Source organism: Rattus norvegicus, chromosome 17 (assembly GCF_036323735.1).
Source record: "Rattus norvegicus strain BN/NHsdMcwi chromosome 17, GRCr8, whole genome shotgun sequence".
Taxonomy (NCBI): domain Eukaryota; kingdom Metazoa; phylum Chordata; class Mammalia; order Rodentia; family Muridae; genus Rattus; species Rattus norvegicus.
This window is the reverse complement of record NC_086035.1, coordinates 52,228,964-52,253,615: the sequence shown is the minus strand read 5'-3', so window position 1 is coordinate 52,253,615 and position 24,652 is coordinate 52,228,964. Positions and strand designations below refer to the sequence as shown.

The 24,652-nt window shown below is 37.3% G+C and overlaps 1 protein-coding gene across 13 annotated transcripts in view; it reads right to left on the bottom strand.

Moving 5' to 3' along the window:
• Positions 1–24,652, bottom strand: part of Sugct (succinylCoA:glutarate-CoA transferase) — an 857,841-nt gene that overhangs the window by 676,237 nt on the left and 156,952 nt on the right. For 12 of the 13 annotated variants that reach the window (XM_039095899.2, XM_039095898.2, XM_039095903.2 and 9 more), the window contains one exon: positions 1,761–1,904. The exons of the other annotated variant lie outside the window; for it this stretch is intronic. In XM_039095899.2, coding sequence (XP_038951827.1) covers positions 1,761–1,904 — 144 coding nt within the window. The remainder of the gene's footprint in view (positions 1–1,760; positions 1,905–24,652) is intronic. 13 annotated transcript variants of the gene reach the window in all.

Genomic DNA, 24,652 nt, shown 5'->3' with positions numbered 1-24,652 from the left:
TATATTAATTAATAATTGAAGTATAAAGTAAGTATAAAGTAAAGAGTTTGTATAGACAAAACTCTGTACATAATTTAGGAGGCTTGGTGAAAAATGAAAAAAATCTGTTCAGAAATGTTAAGCATTTCAAGACAAAAAGAGTAGGATCTACAAAGCCCAGAAACCCATTGAATTACGTATCTCACACACGTATGAAACTTTCACGTCTTGCACACTTATTGGATATGTAAGTTTTATTTGGTTACTTAACTTCCCTCAAGTTCGTTACAGCTATTAACACAGAAAAAGAAAAGACTCTTAGTTCCTTCCCATAACTATCATCTGTGGATTTCTGTAGAGAAGCAAGATAACTCATCTGAAGAGAGTTCTTTTATCCTTTTATAAAAACCAATAAAATTCTAACAGTGATTCAAAGTTGCTGTTAAAATCTCATACAAAGTATTTCAACATCGACCATACTGACTTTTTTATTTCTATACACCTCCTTAATCTTGCCTAAGAGGAAAAAAATCTCCAATATAGTGTTCCAAGTTTACTATTTTCCCATGTATGCCACTTAAATCTGAAATTCCCAACTGAGATCTCTATGTCTAGAAAGTAATTTTCCCACAGTAAAATGTCTCCTTGCACAAATTAGATATTTTCTTTTTCCTATCCCTGAAAAATTATCTATTCAGAATCAGCTTCCACATATGGTACAGCATCTGGGTCCGATCCAGTAAAGGAGGCAAAATATCTGTTAGAAGTGAATTAACCCTTCCCTTCCACCAGTCTTGTGCCTACTACACTGTAACTGTAGCTGTCTAAATGGGGAGGTTAGTCTAGAGTCTCTCGACAGAGTTTCAGGAGTTAACATAAGTGAAGATTAAAAAAGAAATCTTCATTTTCACAACATCTGACCTAAACAATTATGAACACAGGCAATGAAACCACCAGAGTATAAGCAATATCTATGACTTGATCACTGATAATGTTTACATCCTTTCATATCATATTATCTCCTGCATACTTCTTGAAATATGATTTCTTTTCAAAATTACATCAGATTGTTAATGGTGTTGCAATCACTATTATGTAACCAGAGGCTAAAGCAGAGAGATGTCAAGTTCAAAGTCTCCCTGGGCTATAATTTGAGTTCAAGGTCAGTCAACTTAATAAGACAGTCTTAAAATGAAGAGTAAAAAGAGGGCTGGGAATACAGCATAGGAGCAGACCACTTACCTAGCATAGTTCGATTTCCATAAATTTTCATAAGTTAGTAAAGACCATATATAATAATACAAAAATGATTTTTAAATTGAGATAAATATATTTCCATATAACTTACTTTTTGTAATTCAATTGCCTCATCTTATAAAGTTAAACATACAATCCCCAGATAAGGTCTATATATTTCACCAGACTTACAAGAGAGTCCATGGCACATAAAATGTAAAGAAATGGCACCAATTGGTTACAAAGCTCATATATCAGTGAAACACAGGAACCCTACTGTGTTCTCAACAGGAGTATAGAAACCATTCTAGTACAATGAGACCCTGGGATTCTAATTAAACAACAGTGTTTAAAATATAATAAAAATCATCATTATTTTCATATTATACTATGAAAGAAAATACTTTCAAAACAAAGCAGTACATAGGGGGTGTTCACTTTTTTAAATTTTAATGTGTTTTACACATGTGACCACTGGATTCTATCAAAAAAAGTATAACCCAAATACATTGTTATATCAACTAAAATGTTACACGTATTGATACCTGGGATGACAGTAGATTACAATCGATAAACAATCCTTTTCCAGTTCTGTAACGTTGTATGAGGCCAGCCATAATCGCCCCATAGGCAAAAAGGCCAGTGGCAAGATCAGTCATGGCCACTCCTGGGCGAACAGGATCTCCATCCTGATTTGAGGATCGAACGGGAAAAACAGATATTGAATATTGATTGATCTTATATTTGTCAGACATTCTACAGCTAAATAAAAGAATTATATTTAGAGCATGCATATCTACACATGAGCACAATAGGGTTAGGGTTAGGGTTAGGGTTAGGGTTAGGGTTAGGGTTAGGGTTAGGGTTAGGGTAAGGGTTAGGATTAATGCAACAAATTAGTATTGAGAATGTCAGCTATGTAAATTTACTACTGTATTTCTCAAGAGGCATACAAGCCAACCTAAACCAAGTCACACAAAACAAAAACAAAAACAACAACAAAAAATATTGCAAACACATTTGAAGTTCCTTTTTTTTTTCCTTTCTTTTCTTTTTTTCGGAGCTGGGTACTGAACCCAGGGCCTTGCGCTTGCTAGGCAAGCACTCTACCACTGAGCTAAATCCCCAACCCTTGAAGTTCCTTTTTAATGTATTCTACTTAAATAAAAAATAATAAATTGCTGGATTTGAACTTAAATATGTTAATCTTCCAGGAAAGAGTTAAAACAGTTTTTTCTCCTGTTGGATGAACTGCTATTTTAGAAAAGAAACAGCAGAAGGAGGAGGAGGAAGAGGAGGGAAAAAACCTGGTTTAATTTTCTTATAATCATGCTAATAGCTGGCAAATACCCTAATGGCATATGCTTTTTAAAAAGACACATAGTGACACATATGTGTGAAAATATCATAATGAAACCCATGCTTTAAATATTAACTTGAAAAATTAATTTTAAAATTTGATTTTGAAAGAGATTAAGCAAGCCACTTAATGCTTACATGTATTTCTGCAGAAACTTATAAATAGTAATACCACATGAGAAACCTTAGTGACAACCTAAGACTTATAATTCCCAAAAGTGGATACACAATATTGTAATGTTAAAAAATACAATTTTATCATTAAAATTTTACCGTAACTTATAATAAGAGTTTAAACAAACTTCAAAAGGTTGTTCCTATGCTATGTTGGACATGCCCTTTTCAGGAATGGAGGCCCAACTTAAGCAGTCAACAATTCCATTGACCCTTGACAACATCCGTACCCAGGAAGCCTATATTAACCACTCCCAACTCAACTCTAACCACTCTGACCAACACTCATCCCTACAGGGCACATCTGCTCCCTTCTTTAGAAAGACACAAGCTAGGTGCTACCTACTACACATTCTCTCCACCTAAGAATTGCCCCCTCTTCAGAGAAGGGGGCTAGACCCAAACCAGCAACAACACCCATTACCTGAGGAAAGTCCAAAGCACTTCCACCACGGTCTAGATGATTAAATGTAAAAATTCTCTAACTCTGCAGAAGATTTTCTGCTGAACTTAAAATATTCATTTACCTTGAGCAGAACCAGGACTATTTCTGATATTCCATTTTAATATTTAAACTTAATTGCCTTAAGACTGAACCCTAAACAAGCCCCATATAATAGACTGTGGAAATAGAGTTTAAAGCACTTGTTCAACACTACATAGGTGACCTGAACCCAGTCCCACAACAACCAGAGGAAGCCTGACTCCCAGGTGCTCTAACACTCCCAGGATCAGAGGTGAGAAGGCCACAACATCTAACCCAGCACTGGGAGTAACTGGGACCCCCAGGATGCAGGGAAACAGGAACCCCCACCCAGTCAGTGGCACAGGTTCCCTTCCAGTCTGAACCAGAGCCCTGAACAGACCTTGGGTGTGGTCTCTGCACTGACTCACAACACCAAGAGGGAGCCCAACTCCGACTCCCAGATGCTCTAAAATACCCAGGATCAAAGGTGAGAGCACAACATCAGCCCCAACATGGTCACCCAGGACCCAGGGATGCAGGAATCCCGACTTTGCCAGGGGAACCTGTTCCTTCCAGTCTGAACCACTATCCTCAGTAGACCTTGGACACTGGCTCCACACCAAGTACTACAACACCCAAAGGAAGCCTGACACACAGATGTTCTATATGCCCAGGATCAGAGGTGCTCTGAAATGCCCAGGATCACAAGATCACAGGATCACAGGATCACAGGGGAAGCTCCACTCCCAGGAGGCAAAAATCTCAGGATCACAGAATCATACAATCAGAGATAGCTGGAATCTGACAAGTTCTGACACAACCAGGATCATAGGAGGAACAGGCAACAGTCAGAGACAGCAAGAGCAGGTAACACTAGAGACAAGCAGATGGCAAGTGGCAAGCTCAAGAACATAAGCAACAAAACCAAGGCTTCATGGCATCAACAGAACCCAGTTCTCCAACTACAGCAAGTCCTGGATATCCCATAATACCAGAAAAGCAAAATTTGGATTTAAAAATCACATCTCATGATGACAATAGGGGACTTTAGGAAGGACATAAATAGCTCCCTTAAAGAAATACAGGACACCACAGGAAAACAGGAAGAAGCCCTTAAAGAGGAAACATTCTTTCTTTCCTAAACGAATTATAGGAAAATACAACCAAACAGGTGAAGGAATTGAACAAAACTGTCCAGGATCTAAAAATGGAAATAGAAACAATGAAGAAATCACAAAGAGAGACAACCCTGGAGATAGAAAACCTAGGAAATAGATGAGGAGTGATAGATGCAAGCATCACCAACAGAATACAAGAGATAGAAGAGAGAATCTCAGGGGCAAAAGATACCATAGAAAACATTACAAAAAAGTCAAAGAAAATGAAAATGCAAAAAACTCCTAACCCAAAACATCCAGGAAATCCAGGAGAGGATGAGAAAACCAAACCTAAAGATAACAGGTATAGAAGAAAGCTAAGATTCCCAACTTAAAGGGCCAGTAAAAGTCTTCAAAAAATTGTAAAAGAAAATTTCCCAAACCTAAAAAAAGAGATGCCAATGAACATACAATAAGCCTACAGAACTCCAAATAGATTGGAACAGAAAAGAAACTCCTGTCACATAACCAACACAGAATACCAAATGAACAAAACAAAGAAAGAATATTAAAAGCAGTAAAAGGAAAAGGTCAAGTAACACATAAAGGCAGACCTATCAGAATTACACCAGACTTCTCACCAGAAACTACAAAAGTCATCAGAACCTGGGCAGATGTCATACAAACCCTAAGAGAACAGAAATGCAAAGCCAGGCTACGATACACAGGAACACTCACAATTACCATAGATGGAGAAACCAAGATATTCCATGACAAAACCAAATTTACACAATATCTTCACACAAATCCAGCCCTACAAAGGATAATAGGCAGAAAACACCAACACAAGTAAGGAAAAAGCAAGAAAATAGTATTCTTACAAGCCCAAAAGAAGATACCCACATAAAAGTAATTCCACCTTTCACAACATAAATAACAGAAAGAAACAGTCACTGTTTCTTAATATCTCTGAACACCAATGAACTCAGTTCCCCCAATAAAAAGACATAGACTAAATGATTGAATATGCAAACAGGACCAGGTATGCATATCCAATGCATACAGGAAACCCCTCAGTGACAAAGACATACACTTCCTCAGAGTAAAAGGCTGGAAAACAATTTTGGAAAGCAAAGGGTCCCAAGAAAAAAGCTGGAGTAGTCATTCTAATATCGAATAAAATCGACTTTCAACCAAAACTTATTAAAAAAAAAAAAAAAGACAAGGAAGGACACTTTACACACATCAAAAACAATCTATTGAGATGGACTTTCAATTCTGAACATCTATGCTATAAATGCAAGGGCATCTACATTCATAAAAGAAACTTGGGGGGCTGGAGAGATGGCTCAGTAGTTAAGAGCACTGACTGCTCTTCCAGAGGTCATGAGTTCAGTTCCCAGCAACCACATGGTGGCTCACAACCATCTGTAATGAGATCTGATGCCCTCTTCTGGCCTGTAGTCAGATATTCAGGCAGAATGCTGTACATAAAATAAATAAATAGATCAGAAGAAAAAAGAAAAAAGAAAAGAAAAGAAAAAAGAAACTTTACTAAAGTTCAAAACACACATTGCACCTCACACAATAATAGTGGGATATTTCAACACCCCACTCTCATCAATGGACAGATCATGGAAACAGAAACTAAACAGAGACACGGTGAAACTAACAGAAGTTATGCAGCAAATGGATTTAACGGATATCTATAGAACATTTTACCCTAAAAGAAATGAATATACCTTCTTCTCAGCACCTCATGATACCATATCCAAAATTGGCCATATAATTGGTCACAAAATGGCCTCAACAAATACAAGAAGATAGAAAGAATTCCTTGCATCCTATCAGATAACCATGGACAAAGGCTGGCCTTCAATAACAACAGAAACCTCTCATACACATGAAAGGTGAACAACGCTCTACTTAATGATAACTTAGTGAAGAAAGAAATGAAGAAAGAAAGTATGACTTTTTAGAGTTTAATGAAAATGAAGTCCCAACATACCCAATTTATGAAACACAATGAAAGTAATGCTAAGAGGAAATCTCATTGCTCTGAGTGCCTCCAAAAAGAAACTAGAAAGAACATATGGTAGCATCTTGACAGCACACCTGAAAGCTCTAGAACAAAAAGAAGGTGACACACCCAAGAGGAGTAGACAGCAGGAAATAATCAAACTCAGAGCTGAAATCAACCAAGTAGAAACAAAAAGGACTATACAAAGAATCAACAAAACCAGAAGCTGGTTCTTTGAGAAAATCAACAAGATAGATAAACCCTTAGCCAGACTAAACAGAGGGCAGAGAGAACATATCCAAATTAACAAAATCAAAAATGAAAAGGGAGACATAACACCAGATACTGAGAAAATTCAAAAAATTATCAAATCCTACTACAAAAGCCTATACTCAACAAAACTGGAAAATCTGAGTAAATGGACAATATTCTAGACAGATCCTAGGTAGCAAAGCGAAGTCAGGATCATATAAACCATATAAATAGTCTCATAACCGCTAAAGTAATAGAAGTGGTCATTAAAAGTTCTCCAACCAAAAGTAAAGCCCAGGACAATATGGATTTAGTGCAGACTTGTATCACACCTTCAAACAAGACACAATACCAATACTCTTCACACTATAACACAAAATAGAAACAAAGGGAACACTACCAAATTTGTTCGATGAAGCCACAATTATCCTTGTACCTAAACAAAACAAAGACTCAACAATGAAAGAGAACTTCAGACCTATTTTCCTTATGAATACTGATGCCAAAATACTCAATAAAATTCTCACAAACTGAATCCACATCGAAACCACCGCCCAGCATGATCAAGTAAGCTTCATCCCAGGGATGCAGGGATGGTTCAATATACAGAAATCCATCAGTGTAATCCACTATATAAACAAACTCAATGAAAAAAAAACATACGATCATCTCATTAGATGCCGAGAAAGCATTTGACAAAATTCAACATCCCTTCAATGATAAAAGTCTTGAAAAAATCAGGAATTCAAGGCCATACCTAAAAGTAGTAGTAATAATATATAGCAAACCACTAGACAACATGAATCTAAGCGGAGAGAAACTTGAAGCAATCCCACTAAAATCAGGGACTGGACAAGGCTGCCCACTCTCTCCCTACTATTCAAGATAGTAGGAGACATTCTAGCCTGAGCAATTAGACAACAAAAGGAGGTCAAAGGGATACAAACTGGAAAGAAAGAAGTCAAAATATCACTAATTGCAGATGGTATGATAGTATACTTAAGTGACCCCAAAAATTCCACCAGAGAACTCCTACACCTGATAAACAACTTCAGCAAAGAGGCAGGATATAAAGTTAATTCAAACAAATGAGTAGCCTTCATCAAAGGATAATCAGGCTGAGTAAGAAATTAGAAAAACAACACCCTTCACTATACTCACAAATAATACAAAACACAGAGGTGTACCTCTAAGCAAGGAAGTAAAAAAACTGTATGATAAGAACTTCAAGCCTCTGAAGAAAGAAATCAAAGAATATCTAAGAAGATGGAAAGACCTCCCAGGCTCGTGGATTGGCAGAATAAATATAGTAAAAAATGGCCATTTGGCTGAAAGCAAGCCACAGATTCAATTCAATCTCCATCAAAATTCCAACTCAATTCTTCATAGACTTACAAAGAGCAATTTGCAAATTCATTTGGAATAACAAAAAAAAAGGGTAGCAAAAACAATTCTCAACAATAAAAGAACTTCTAGGTGAATCACCATCCCTGACCTCAAGCTGTATTACAGAGCAATGGTGACAAAAACTCTATGTGATGGTACAGAGACAGGCAGGTAGATCAGGGGAATAGAATTGAAGTCCCAGAAATGAACCCACACAGCTATGGTCACTTGATATTTGACAAAGGAGTTAAAAACCATCCAGTGGAAAACAGACAGAATTTTCAAAAAACGGTGCTGGATCAAATGGCAATCAGCATGTAGAAGAATGCAAATTGAACCATTCTTATCTCCTTGTACAAACCTCAAGTCCAAGTAGATCAAGGACTTTCACATAAATCCAGATACACTGAAACGAATAGAAGAGAAAGTAGCAAAGAGCCTTGAACACATGGGCAAACGGGAAACTTTTCTGAACAGAACATCAATGGCTTATGCTCTAGGACCAAGAATTGACAAATGGCACCTCACAAAATTGCAAAGCTTCGGTAAGGCAAAGGACACTGTCATTAGGGCACAAAGACAACCATTAGATTGGGAAAAGTTCTTTACCAATCCTACATCCCATAGAGGGCTAATATCTAATATATACAAAGAAGTCAAGAAGTTAAAATCCGAAGAACCAAATAATTCTATCAAAAAATAGGGTACAGAGCTAAATAATGATTCTCAACTGAGGAATATACAATGGCCATGAAGCACTTAAAGGAACGTTCAACATCCTTAGTCATCAAGGAAATGCAAATCAAAACAACCCTGAGATTCCAACTCATACTAGTCACAATGGCTAAGATCAAAAACTCAGGTGACAACAGATGCTGGCAAGGATGTGGAAAAAGAGGAACACTCCTCCATTGTTGGTGGGATTGCAAGCCGGTCCAACCACTCTGGAAATCAGTCTGGTGGTCCTTCAGAAAACTGGACATAGTGCTACCTGAGGAGCCAGCTATACCACTCCTGGACATATACCCAAATGATGCTCCAACATGTAACAAGGACACCCCAGAGTTCCCAGGGACTAAACCACCAACCAAACAGTACACACGGAGTGCCAGTTGACTCCAGCCGCATATATAGCAGAGGATGGCCTTGTTGGGCATCAATGGAAGGAGAGGGTTTTGGTCCTGTGAAGATTCGATGCTCCAGTGTAGGAGAATACTAGGGTGGGGAGGCAAGTGAGAGTGGGAAGGTGGGTGGATTTGGGGGGAGAGTATCCTCATGAAGGCAGGGGGTGGGGGGATGTGATGGGGTTTTCTAGAGGGGAAACTGGGAAAGGATATAACATTTCAAATGTAAATAAATAAAATATCCAATAAAATAAAACAAAATAAAATAAACAGTACACAGGTGAGGTTTCCATAATAAGAAACTAGGTATCTAGGTTCCACTGCAAATAAACAAACATGAATAACCAAAACAATAAGTCTTTATCAAAAGGTATTTCTCCCACCCTAATGTCCCTGAGAAAAGTGTCAAAATAGCAATAATAAACACTATCAAAGAACTCAAAGAGGATTTTAATAAATGCCATAATGAACATCAGAAAACCACAAAAATTAAATGAAATTATGAAAAAACTGAAGATATAAAAACAGAATTTTATCAAAAGATAGAATATCTGGAGGGAGCCAAAATGAAATAAAACTTAAAATTAAAAATTCAAGAATTCAAATAAAAAGTTCAAGAATTCAGACAAAAAAAATCAGAAAAAAGCCATAGCAATAGATGACACCAAGTTGAAGAGATAGTATCAGGTCTTGAAGGCAAGGTAGAATAATTTATCAAACAATCAAAGAAAATGTCAAATCAAATGAAAAAGAAAATAAGAATAGAACACACACACCTTTAGGACCCTATAGAAAGAAGAGACCCAGGTCAAAAGCACAGGAAATATTTTCAACAAAACCATACAAATGACTTCCCTAATATATAAAAGGAAATGCCTATCAAGATCCTACTGGCATAGTGAGCAACAGAGGGAAGCAGAAAAGCAACTACCCACAGCAAACTATATTCAAAATATTAAACATATATAGCAAAGAAAGGATGTTGAAACTGTAAAGAGAAAAAGATCAACTCACAGAGCAAACCCATCAGAATTATAGCAGATTTTGCAACAGAGAAAAGAAGACCAAGAAGGGATTGGGATTAATGTTTTATGACTTATGAAATATCAAGGATATCGACCCAAACTACTATATCCACAAAGATATAGGTCATACTTGAATGGAAAAGGAAATTTTTCAAAGCAAAAGAACCATTAATCTAGTTTTACATAAGGTATTTGGAGAAATACTTAGTTGTGAAGAGAAGGTTAAACACACCGAAGAAGGCATAAGGAATGATTAAACAATTTCAGAACATTGCATCAAAAGAGATTGAATAGTCAGTCACAACAGCAACAAAATGACAGAAATTAATACACATTTCAATAATAATTCTTCATATTTATGTTCTCAATTCATCAATAAAGAAAGATATACAGACTAACAGATTGGACTGGAAAACAAGATTCATCCTATTGCTGTTTTCAAGAAACACCCCTCATGACCATAATACAAAGCACCATAGGATGAAAAAAAGAAAAATGTATCTCAATCAACTGAACTAGGAAATAAGCAAATGTAATATTCTAATATCTGACAAGACAGACAAAAGCAAGGCAAATCAGATGAGAAAAGATGAACACTATCCTCATTGATAGAAAAGTCCAAGAATAGGATATAACAATGCTAAACATATATGTACCAAAAATAGTGACAATTTCATAAAAGAAACTCTATTAGTCGTAAAACCACAGAAAAATATCCCAGAACACTAACAAATGGTAATTCAAGACCCAATTTTAATCAATAAATAGGTTGTCTTAGTTAGGGTTTTACTGCTGTGATCAGACACCATGATCAAGGCAACTCTTATAAGGTCAAGATTTAATTAGGGCTGGCTTACAGGTTCAGAGATTCAGTCCATTAACATCAAGGTGGGAGCATGGCAGGTCCATGCGGGCATGGCACTGGAGGAGCTGAGAGTTCTACATCTTCATTTGATGGCTGCTAGGAAAATAACTGACATCCAGGCATTTAGGACAAGTATATTAAAGCCCACATGTACAGTAACACACCAGCTGTAACAAGGCTACACTTCCTAATGGTGGTATTCCCTGGGCCAAATATATACAAACCATCACACAGGTTATCTTTTTAAAAAAAAAGAACTACTAAACTAAAGAGATTCTGAAAATTAATGACATCATAAAATCATATGGAATATATATTTAATTTTACCCAAACACTAAAGAATACAAGCTCTTCTCAGCAGCCCTTGGGATGTCCCACAAAATAAGACACAAAACAAGTCTCAGCAAACGCAGGGAAATTGAAATTATATGCTTCATTCTGTCTGAACACCACACAAGACAGAAAGGACACTAATCCATGGACGTACTGAGCCAAAATTGGTTGAAGCAAGAGGGTATTAACTTTTTTCTATACATGAATAAAAATGAAAACACAACATACTAAAATCTATTGAGATACAATAAAGCAGTCATAAGAGGGAATTTTATAGCACTATGTTTCAACATAAAAAGATTTGGGAGATCTCAAAAAAAATAACTTAACGACGTAACTAAAGACCATAGAAAAGGAAGAACTGATAGCAACGGCCAGGGCTGAAATTAATGAACTAGAAATGAAAAAAGGAATCAATCAAATAAGGAATTGGTACTCTGGAAATATAACAAGATTGACAAGTACTAGCCAAAAGAAATGATGCAAATTAATAAAATTAGAGATGAAAAATAATACACCTTAGCAGACGCCAAGAAAATTCAGAGGACATACAAACATACTTTAAATTTTTTTATATTCCAAATAACTAGAAAGACTAAAGAAAAAGATAAATTTATTTAAAAAAAAAACATGGCCCTTGCCTGCAGCTGGACCACAGACATCAACATGGCCTAAAGTGACTGCGTATCAATTCATATCAACATGCATTCAAATCAACATGACCGTCGGTGGCTGTAGTTAAGTGCTTCCTTGGTTGAGAATTCTCTGTTTAGCTCTGTATCCCATTTTTAATATGGTTGTTTGATGCTCTGGAGTCTGATTTCTTGGATTCTTTGTATATATTAGCCCTCTATCAGATGTAGGATTGGTAAAGACCTTTTCCCAATATGTTGGTTGCCATTTTGTCCTATTGTCAGTATTCTTTGCCTTAGAGAATCTTTACTAATAGATGAGGTGCCATTTGTCAATTTTTTTTTCGGAGCTGGGGACCGAATCCAGGGCCTTGCGTTTGCTAGGCAAGTGCTCTACCACTGAGCTAAATCCCCAACCCCACCATTTGTCAATTCTTGATCTGAGAGCACAAGCCATCAGTGTTCTGTTCAGGAAGTTTTCCCCTGTGTCCAAGTACTCAAGGGTTTTCCCCCACATTCTCTTCTATTCGATTCAGTGTATCCGGTTTTATATGAAGGTACTTGATCCACTTGGACTTGAGCTTTGTAAAAAAAGATAAGAATGGATCAATTTACATTATTCTACATGCATACCACCAGTTGAAGAATCACCATTTGTGTAAAATGCTGTCTTTTCCACTGAATGGTTTTAGCTTCTTTGTCAAAGATTAAGTGACCATACGTTATAGGTTCATTTCTGGGTCTTTGATTCTATTCTACTGATATACTTGCCTGTCTCTAACAACCAATACCATGCAGTTTTTGTCACTATTGCTATGTAGTATAGCTTGAGGTCAGAGATGATGATTCCCATCTTTTATTATTGAAAACTCTTTCTAACTCTATGAAGAATTGAGTTGAAGTTTTGATGGGGATTGCATTGAATTTATAGACTGCTTTCAGTAAGATGGCCATTTTTACTATATTAATCTTGTCCATCCATGAGCATGGGAGATCTTTCCATCTTCTGAAGTCTTCTTTGATTTCTTTGTTCAGAAATTTGAAATTCTTGTCATACAGATATTTTACTTGCCTGGTTAGAATAACAACATGATATTTATATTATTTGTGACTATTGTGAAGGGTGTTGTTTCCATAATTTCTTTCTCAGTCAGTTTATCCTTTGAGTAGAAGAAGGATATTAATTTGTTAGAGTTATTTTTATTCCAGCCACTTTGCTGATGTTGTTTATCAGCTATAGGAGCTCTCTGGTAGAATTTTGAAGGCCACTTATGTATACTATCTTACCATCTGCAAACAGTTATATCTTGACTTCCTTTCTCCAAATTTTATCCCTTTGATCTCCTTTTGTTGTCTAATTGCTCTGGCTAGAACTTCAAGTACTATATTAAATAGGTACAGAGAGTGGCCAGCCTTGTCTTGTCCCTGATTTTAATGGGATTGCTTTGAGTTATTCTCCATTTAGTTTGATGTTGGCTACAAGTCTGCTGTATATTGCTTTTATTATACTTAGGTATGAAACTTGAATTCCTGATCTCTCCAATACTTTTGGCAAGAATGGGTATAGTACTTTGTCAAAGGCTTTTTCAGCATCTAGTGAGATGGTCATATGGTTTTGTTTTTTGAGCTTGTTTATATAGTTGATTACATTGATTGATTTCTATACATTTAAGCATCCCTACATCACTGGGATGAAGTCTACTTGATTATGAATGATGATTATTTTGAAATGTTGGATTCGGTTTGTGAGATTGTTACTGAGAATGTTTGCATCAATATTCATAAAGGAAACTGGTCTGTACTTCTCTTTCTTTGTTGGGTCTTTTTGTGGTTTAGGTATTGGTGTAACCACGGCTTTATAGAAAGAACTGAGGAGTGTTCCTTCTGCTTCTATTTTATGGAGGAGTTTGAGAAGTATTAGAATTAGATCTTCTTTGAAGGGCTGATAGAATTCTGCACCAAAACCATCTGGCCCTGAGCCTTTCTTGGTTGGGAGACTCTAATGACTGCTTCTGTTTCCTTGGGGGTGATGGGGTCGTTTAGATGGTTTATTTGATCCTGATTTAACTTTGGAACCTGGTATCTGTCTAGAAAATCTTCCACTTCATCCAGGTTTTCCAGGTTTTTTTTTTTTGAGTATAGACTTTTACAGTAGGATATGATTTTTTTTAATTTCCTCAGTTTCTGTTGTTATATCTCCTTTTCATTCCTGATTTTGTTAATTTGGATAGTGTCACTGTACCCTCTGGTTAGTCTGGCTAAGGGTTTATCTATCTTGTTGATTTTCTCAAAGAACCAGCTCATAGTTTTGTTGATTCTTTTTTTTTATTAACTTGAGTGTTTCTTATTTACATTTCGAGTGTTATTCCCTTTCCCGGATTCCGGGCAAACATCCCCCTAATCCCTCCCCCTCCCCTTCTTTATGGGTGTTCCCCTCCCCATCATCCCCCCATTGCCGCCCTCCCCCCAACAATCTAGTTCACTGGGGGTTCAGACTTAGCAGGACCAAGGGCTTCCCCTTCCACTGGTGATCTTACTAGAATATTCATTGCTACCTATGAGGTCAGAGTCCAGGGTCAGCCCATGTATAGTATTTAGGTAGTGGCTTAGTCCCTGGAAGCTCTGGTTGATTGGCATTGTTGTTCATAAGGGGTCTCGAGCTCCTTCAAGCTCTTCCAGTTATTTCTCTGATTCCTTCAATTGGGGTCCCGTTCTCAGTTCAGTGGTTTGTTGCTGGCATTCGCCTCTGTATTTGCTGCATTCTGGCTGTGGATCCACATCTGGCTCCCGTCAGCCTGCACTTCTTTGCTTCATCCATCTTGTCTAATTGGATGGCTGTATATGTATGGGCCACATGTGGGGCAGGCTCTGAATGGGTGTTCCTTCAGTCTCTGTTTTAATCTTTGCCTCTCTATTCCCTGCCAAGGGTATTCTTGTTCCCCTTTTAAAGAAGGAGTGAAGCATTCACATTTTGATCATCTGTCTTGAGTTTCATGTGTTCTAGGCATCTAGGGTAATTCAAGCATTTGGGCTAATAGCCACTTATCAATGAGTGCATACCATGTGTGTTTTTCTGTGATTGGGTTACCTCACTCAGGATGATATTTTCCAGTTCCAACCATTTGCCTACAAATTTCATAAAGTCATTGTTTTTGATAGCTGAGTAATATTCCATTGTATAGATGTACCACATTTTCTGTATCCATTCCTCTGTTGAAGGGCATCTGGGTTCTTTCCAGCTTCTGGTTATTATAAATAAGGCTGCTATGAACATAGTGGAGCAAGTGTCTTTGTTATATGTTGGGGCATCTTTTGGGTATATGCCCAAGAGAGGTATAGCTGGATCCTCAGGCAGTTCAATGTCCAATTTTCTGAGGAACCTTCAGACTGATTTGCAGAATGGTTGTATCAGTCTGCAATCCCACCAACAATGGAAGAGGAGTGTTCCTCTTTCTCCACATCCTCGCCTGAGTGTCCCCTCCCCCCCCCCCCAGAGCTGAGGACCGAACCCAGGGCCTTGAGCTTTTTAGGCAAGTGCTCTACCACTGAGCTAAATCCCCAACCCCTGTTGCCGGAATTTTTTATCTTAGCCATTCTCACAGGGTGTGAGGTGGAATCTCAGGGTTGTTTTGATTTGCATTTCCCTTATGACTAAAGATGTTGAAATTTCCATCTGGGTTGTTTATATAATGGATCACGTTGATGGTTTTCCGTATATTAAACCATCCCTGCATGCCTGGGATGAAGCCTACTTGATCATGGTGGATGATTGTTTTGATGTGCTCTTGGATTCGGTTTGCCAGAATTTTATTGAGTATTTTTGCATCGATATTCATAAGGGAAATTGGTCTGAAGTTCTCTTTCTTTGTTGGGTCTTTGTGTGGTTTAGGTATAAGAGTAATTGTGGCTTCATAGAAGGAATTCGTTAGGGCTTCATCTGTTTCAATTTTGTGGAATAGTTTGGATAATATTGGTATGAGGTCTTCTATGAAGGTCTGATAGAATTCTGCACTAAACCTGTCTGGGCCTGGGCTCTTTTTGGTTGGGAGACCTTTAATGACTGCTTCTATTTCCTTAGGAGTTATGGGGTTGTTTAACTGGTTTATCTGTTCCTGATTTAACTTTGGTACCTGGTGTCTGTCTAGGAAATTGTCCATTTCCTGCAGATTTTCAATTTTTGTTGAATATAGGCTTTTATAGTAAGATCTGATGATTTTTTTGAATTTCCTCTGAATCTGTAGTTATGTCTCCCTTTTCATTTCTGATTTTGTTAATTTGGACACACTCTCTGTGTCCTCTCGTTAGTCTGGCTAAGGGTTTATGTATCTTGTTGATTTTCTCAAAGAACCAACTTTTGGTTCTATTGATTCTTTCTATGGTCCTTTTTGTTTCTACTTGGTTGATTTCAGCTCTGAGTTTGATTATTTCCTGCCTTCTACTCCTCCTGGGTGTATTTGCTTCTTTTTGTTCTAGAGCTTTTAGGTGTGCTGTCAAGCTGCTGACATAATGCTCTTTCCTGTTTCTTTCTGCAGGCACTCAGCGCTATGAGTTTTCCTCTTAGCACAGCTTTCATTGTGTCCCATAAGTTTGGGTATGTTATACCTTCATTTTCATTAAATTCTAAGAAGTCTTTAATTTCTTTCTTTATTTCTTTCTTGACCAGGTTATCATTGAGTAGAGCATTGTTCAATTTCCACGTATATGTGGGCGTTCTTCCCTTATTGTTATTGAAGACCAGCTTTAGGCCATGGTGGTCTGATAGCACGCATGGGATTATTTCTATCTTTCTGTACCTGTTGAGGCCCGTTTTTTGACCAATTATATGGTCAATTTTGGAGAAAGTACCATGAGGAGCTGAGAAGAAGGTATAGCCTTTTGCTTTAGGATAGAATGTTCTATAAATATCTGTTAAGTCCATTTGGCTCATGACTTCTCTTAGTCTGTCTACATCTCTGTTTAATTTCTGTTTCCATGATCTGTCCATTGATGAGAGTGGGGTGTTGAAATCTCCTACTATTATTGTGTGAAGTGCAATGTGTGTTTTGAGCTTTAGTAAGATTTCTTTTACGTATGTAGATGCCCTTGTATTTGGGGCATAGATATTTAGGATTGAGAGTTCATCTTGGTGGATTTTTCCTTTGATGAATATGAAGTGTCCTTCCTTATCTTTTTTGATGAATTTTAGTTGAAAATTGATTTTATTTGATATTAGAATGGCTACTCCAGCTTGCTTCTTCTGACCATTTGCTTGGAAAGTTGTTTTCCAGCCTTTCACTCTGAGGTAGTGTCTGTCTTTGTCTCTGTGGTGTGTTTCCTGTAGGCAGCAGAATGCAGGGTCCTCATTGCGTATCCAGTTTGCTATGGATCTATGTCTTTTTATTGGGGAGTTGAGGCCATTGATGTTGAGAGATATTAAGGAATAGTGATTATTGCTTCCTGTTTTATTCATATTTGGATATGAGGTTATGTTTGTGTGCTTTTCTTCTCTTTGTTTTGTTGCCAAGACGATTAGTTTCTTGCTTCTTCTAGGGTATAGCTTGCCTCCTTATGTTGGGCTTTACCATTTATTATCCTTTGTAGTGCTGGATTTGTAGAAAGATATTGTATAAATTTGGTTTTGTCATGGAATATCTTGGTTTCTCCATCTATGTTAATTGAGAGTTTTGCAGGATACAGTAACCTGGGCTGGCATTTGTGTTCTCTTAGGGTCTGTATGACATCTGTCCAGGATCTTCTGGCCTTCATAGTCCCTGGCGAAAAGTCTGGTGTGATTCTGATAGGTCTGCCTTTATATCTTACTTGACCTTTTTCCCTTACTGCTTTTAATATTCTTTCTTTTTTGTGATTCCTCTCTGTAGGCTTCTACTTGTTTGTTTATGTTTTCCTGTGTTTCTCTAAGGGAGTTCTTCACGTCTTTCTTGAAGTCCTTCAGCATCATGATCAAATATGATTTTGAAACTAGATCTTGCTTTTCTGGTGTGTTTGGATATTCCGTGTTTGATTTGATGGGAGAATTGTATTCAGTCTGTTAGCCTATGTCTTTTTATTGAGGAATTGAGTCCATTGGTGTTGAGAGATATTAGGGACCAATGATTGTTGGTCCTTGTTATTTTTGTTGTTAGAGATGAAATTTCGTTTGTGTATTTCTCTTCTTTTGGGTTTATTGTGAAAAGATTAATTTCTTCCTTTTTCTTGGGTGCAGTTTCCCACCTTGTATTGGACTTTTACTTCTATTATTCTCTGTAGGGCTGAATTAGTGGAAAAATATGGTTTAAATTTGGTTTAGTCTTGGAATACCTTGGTTTCTCCATGTATGGTTTTGCTGGGTATACAAGCCTGGGCTAGCACTTTTGTTCTCTTGGGGTCTGTATGAAATCAGCCCAGGATCCTCTGGCTTTTAGAGTCTCTGTTGAAAAGTCTGGTGTAATTCTGATAGGTCTGCCTTTATGTTACTTGACATTTTTTCCTTCTGCTTTCAATATTATCTTTGTTCTATGCCTTTGGTGTTTTAATTATTATTTAATGAGAAAAATTTCTTTTCTGGTCCCATCTGTTTAGTGTTCTATAGGTTTCTTTACTCTTCTATCACTATTAGTCTCTGATTTGATCTTTTCATTATGTCCTGGATTTCTTGAATATTTTGAGATAGGAACTTTTGACTTTTTGTATTTTCCTTGATATTGTGTGGATGCCTTCTATGGTATCTTCTACCACTGAGACCCTGTCTTCTATCTCTTGCAATCTGTTGGTGATGCTTGCATTTCTGACTCCTATTCTCTTTTCTAGGTTTTCCATCTCCAGAGCTATCTCCCTTTGTGTCTTCATTTTTGTTTCTATTTCCATTTTTAGATTTTGGATGGTTTTGTTCAATTCCTTCACCTGTTTGTGTTCTTCCATATTTCTTTGAGAGATTTATGTGCTTCCTCATTAAGGGCTTCTGCTTGTTTATTTGTGTTCTCCTGTATTCTTTAAGGGAGTTATTTATGTCCTTCCTAAAGTCCTCCATCATCATCATGAAATGTTATTTTAGATATGAATCTTGCTTCTCAGGTATCCAAGACTTGCTGTGGTGGGAGAACTGGGTTCTGATGTTGCCAAGTCAAATTGGTTTCTGTTGCTTATGTTCTTATGCTTGCCTCTAGCCATCTGGTTATCTCTGGTGTTATCTGGACTCCCTGTCTCTGACCAGAGCCTGTCCTTCCTATGATCCTGTGATCCCGTGACCCTGTGATCCTGTGACCCTGGATGTTTCAAAGTATCTGAGGAGGCAGTCTACAACTGGGGTGTGGGCTGTGTGGGGACAGATCCAGAGCCTAGGCTCTACTCCCAGCAGAAGTGGAAACGAGAAGGCATGAGGGTCTCTGGCTGGATGGGGTGTCTTGAGTCCAGGGGTCACAAGTCGCAGGGGTTCCAAAACTCCAGGTATTGGGGCGGGATTTGGGGGTCTCACCTGTGCTGTAGGATATGTCAGAATACCTAGGGAGTCAAACTGTAGTGTGGGCTATGTGGGTACAGATCCAGAGCCTAGGCTCTGCTCGTGGCAGAAGTGAAAACCAGAAGGTGCACCAGTGTCTGTCTGGGCACTTATATTTCAATTTTTAAAACGTTTGAACTTTTTGAGTAGAACTTCACTAGTGAAAAGATTACAGGCAACAATCAACTTGAAGGGACTCATAAAGCTAAAATGTTTCTTCAGAACTGATGAAATAATTAGGTGAAGAGCAAGCCCATAGAGAAGAAAAGAATATTTGACAGCTATATATCTGACAGAAGAATAATATTCAGAATATTATAAAGAACTCAAAAGAGAAAAAAAGAAAAAGACCAAATCCAAATAAAAATCCAAATCCAGAATTCTCAAAGGAGGAATATAAATTGCTAAGAAATATTTCAAAAGATATTCATCATCCTTAACAATTAAAGAAATACAAATCAAAACAAACTTGAGAAGTCATATAGTTGCAATTAGAATTGGCAAAGATCAAGAAACAATCAATAGTAAATGCTAGGGAGAATGTAGGAAAAGTAGAACACTCATTAACTGTTCGTAGAATTGCAAACTGGTACATCCACTCTGGAAATTAATACAAAGAATCCTCAGACAGCAAAAAGGGAATCTACCTCATGGCCCACTTGTACGACTCCTTGACACACACTCAAAGGGTTCAACAGGTGCTTACTCCTTCAGCCAGGTTCATCACTGTTTTAATTACAGTAGCCAGGAACCAGAAACAGCCCACAGTCCTTCAACTAATGAACGAGTAATGAAAAGGTGGTATGTAGACACTATAAAGTATTATTCAGCCATAAGGAAAAATGAAATCATGAAATTGGTAAGTAAAGAGCTACAACTTAAAAACATTACATTGACAGAGGTAACACAAATAACACAAATGGCACATGTCCTCCCTATATGTGTTTCCTAGCTCCCAATCTTCAGATGTGAGTATATAACCCGGAGTAACCACAGAAATCAAGAAAGTAAACTGCTACCATGCCAGCGAGGACACTAGAGAGAAGAATATAGTATAGGGGTGGTATAAAAGTGGAAATGTGTTAAGAAAAAAAGGCCTGGTTTTTCTCAATACACCTTTAATGGTTTTTAAATTGTTTCATATCTGGTCAAGTTGAGATTTTTAAGAACTTCATTTTTAATTTGTAATAAAGTTTACAACTTGATTTTTTCAAAAAAGTCAACAAACTGCAAGCACCTGTTAATAAAGCTCTTAAATAATAAAAATAAAAAGTGGAAATCTGGAATTAGTTGGGGAAGCTGGTAAGGAGGTCAAGAGGAGAGAGACAAAGGACTAAAAACATAAATAAGAATGTTGAAAAAGCCATAGGGCTCATATTTTTATTTACCTAAAATCACATTAAATATGTATAAGTGTGTGTGTGTGTTGCGTGTGTGTACTTATGGGAAAGAAGGTATGAAGGAGAAAAGCAAATGAGAAAGTCAATGAAAATAAAGTATTATGAAAATGACGATGAAATGCATTGCTTTGTAAGCTAATTAGAAAATAATCTTTAAACATGACAAGGCAGAGCACACACTATGTAGCTATGCTGTCAGAACACAGTACAGATTACCAAAGGAACCACAGACATCTTCATCTCCATAGTTTTCACTCATAGTTTTAACAGTTTGGTAAAAACTGGTAGGTCCCAAATGTTTTCACTTCTTTCCAACTGAGTTCAGTGCTTTTAAATAAAAGCACTCACAACAATGACATCTTTACCAAATAAGAGCCCAGGAATGAACAACAAAAAAGTCAATCCCTTCATTATTCGAAGGAAGGGCTCTCTATACATTTTTTTTCTGTGACTAAAAATGAAACATCAGAAGACAGAAGTACAAAGGTCCTTGTATCTTAAGACATTAAAACCTCATAGTTGCTTTGGATTAAATATAAGATTTAAAGGAGGTCACTCTGCCTCAGTTTGTCTGAACCCTGCTGTGATCTCTCTCAGATTAATTAAAGAAGAGTAGCTGAGAGGAGGAACACTTGCTGTAAGCACGGCCAGCTTGTTTGTTTTTAAATGGGTGTCTTTTACCTTTATCCACTAGGCATTCACACTATGCTTTTTTGTTATGTCAGTAACATTCATATTTCCCCCACAAGTCTTTGCTCTGATCTAACCCAACATATTTTGGACACCTATAATCATTTAGAAATCCAGCAACACACTATCAATGGAGAGGAACCATAGTATTAAATAATTCAGACATATGACAAGTGTGACAAAACTATATCTGTCATTTTAAGTAATAAATTTTCAAATACATGAATACTTAAAATATTCCAGATGAAATAGGTCTTCAAACTATATTTACTAAACGCAGGCAGAAATGGACATCTGTCATCTAATCAGCCACTCTTTCATGAAAGAAAATGTCTAAGTTACACAAAGCTGACTTGGAATAGTAGTCTGAATAATAAAAAAAATCACAACAAACTTATCACATTATATTAATAAAATGATTGTTCTTTTTCATAAAGTCATATTGGCATTTAATTTCAGCTCATTTATACTAACCACACTTACATTGTATTTTAAAAAGTCATTCTTGGCCAGATCAGTAGGCCAATACGGCCCACACACTACAGCCTGCTTGCCTCCCAGAAGACCTGCAATAACCAAACTTACAGAGACCAGCTGATGTGGGGACCCCACCTCCACCCCACACCAACTCCACTTTCCTTCTGGTCTACTTCCTTCTGGTCTGCTTTCCCAACTAGACCTGATCAGCAGCCTGATACCCTCCCACACTCTACACCCTACAGCCTGTCTGCCTTCCAGGAGGTCCGCAGCAACCAGGGAAACAGGAGGCCTGCTCTAATCAAAGACACAAGAGGCCCACCCTAACTAGAGACAGCACTGCCTGCCTCCAAGGAGACCATCTCTAACCCATGTCACAGAGCTCTACTGCCTCCAAGGACACCAGCTCCAGTCAGAGACACCCAGATCAGTTAACATCAGAGATAACCAGATGGCCAGAAGCAAGTTCAAGGTCATAAGCAAGTGAACCCAGTGCAACTCGGAACCACTAGAACCCAGTTCTTCCACTGCAGCAAGCCCTGGATGCCCTAACACATCTGAAAAGCAAGATAATGACCTAAAATCCCATTTTATGAAGATGATAGAGACTTTTAAAGAGGATATAAAGAACTTAAGAAATAAAGGAAAATACAATCAAGTAAAGAAATTGAAGAAAACGGTCCAAGAACTTAGGAAAGAGAGCTACAGATGCAGGCATCACCAACAGAATACAAGAAATAGAAGAGAGAATCTCGCGCTTAGAAGATGCCATAGGAAATATTGACACATGGGTCAAAGAAAATACAGAATGTAAAAAGCTCCTAACTCAAAATATCCAGGAAACTTGGGACACAGTGAAAAGATCAAATCTAAGAATAATAGGAATAGAAGACGATGAGGAATCTCAGGTCAAAGGGCCAAAAAACATCAACAAAGTCACAGAAGAAAACTGCAGTAACCTAAAGAAAGAGATGGCCATAAATGTACAAGAAGCCTACAGAACACCAAATAGATTAGACCAGAAAAGAAAATGCTCTTGACACATAAAATAATAGTCAAAACACTAAATGCACAGAACAAAAGAAGAATTTTACAAGCTATAAGTGAAAAAGGCCAAGTAACACATAAAGGCAGATCTGTCAGAAACTACACCCACTTCTCAATGCAGCTCTAAAATCCAGAAGATCCAGGACAGATGTCATCCAGACCCTAAGAAAAAGCAAATGCCAGCCCAGAATAATATACCCAGAAAAATTCTCATTCACCATAGATGGAGAAACATAGATATCCCATGACGAAACCAAATTTAAACAATAGTTTCCTACTAGTCCAGCCAAAAGATGATACTGTAATGAAATCTCCAACACAAGGAGGGGTAACCTTACCCAAGAAAACACAAGAAATTAAACATTTCACAACAAACCCAAAAGAAGAAAAATCATACACACATAATACCACCTCCAGCAACAACAACAAAAATAAAAATAAAAACAAGAAGGTAACAATCATCTGTCTTTAACATCTCTCAACATCAATGGACTCAATTCCTCAATTAAAAAAAAGTGCAGCTAAGAGACTGGATATTTAGTCAGGATCCAGCATACACATCTGCATACACATCTCAGTGACAAGGACAGATACTACCACAGAGTAAAAGGCTGAAAACGTTTTCCAAGCAACAAGTCCCAAGAAACAAGCTGTAGTTGCCATTCTAATATCCAATAAAATGGACTTTCAACCAAAAGTTATTAAATGAGATGGGGAAGGATATTTCATATTCATCAAAAGAAAAATCCATCAAGAGGAAGTCTCAATTCTCAACATTTGTGGACCAAATGCAAGGGCATCCACATTCGTAAAAGAAACTTTGTGAAGCTCAAAACACACATTGAACCTCAGGCAATAATAGTGGGAGCCAACAACATCCCATTCTCACCAATGGACAGGTCATTAAAAGAGAAACTAAACAGAGAAACACTGAAACTAAAAGAAGTTATGAACCAAATGGACTTAATAAATGTCTATAGAACATTTTACCCCATAACAAGAGCATATACCTTCTTCTCAGCACCTCATGGAACACTCTCCAAAGTTGACCATACAATCAGACATAAAACACGTCTCCACAGATACAAGAAGATTGGAATAACCCCATGCATTCTATCAGGCTACCTCAGTTAAGGCTGGAATTCAAAAACAACAAAAACGACGCAAAGCCCATTATCTCATGGAAACTGAGCAACTCTCTGTTCAATGATAAACTTGGTCAGGGAAGAAAGAAAGAAAGAAATCAAAGAATTTATAGAGTTTAATGACAATGAAGACACAGCATACTCTAACTTGTGGAACACAATGAAGGCAGTGATAAGAGGAGATTCAACAGCACTAAGTGCCTTCATAAAGAAATCGGTGAGATCCCATACAAGCAACTTAACTTCACTCCTGAAAACTCTAGAACAGAACGAAACAAATGCAAACAAGAGGAATAGAAGGCAGGAAATAGTCAAACTCCAGGCTGAAATCAGTTAGAAACAAAGAGATTTATACAAAGAATGATTCTCTCTTTTTTTTTTTTTTTGAGAAAATCAACAAGATAGACAAACCCCTAGCCAAACTTACTAAACGGCATATGAGTAGTATCCAAATTAACAAAATCAGAAATG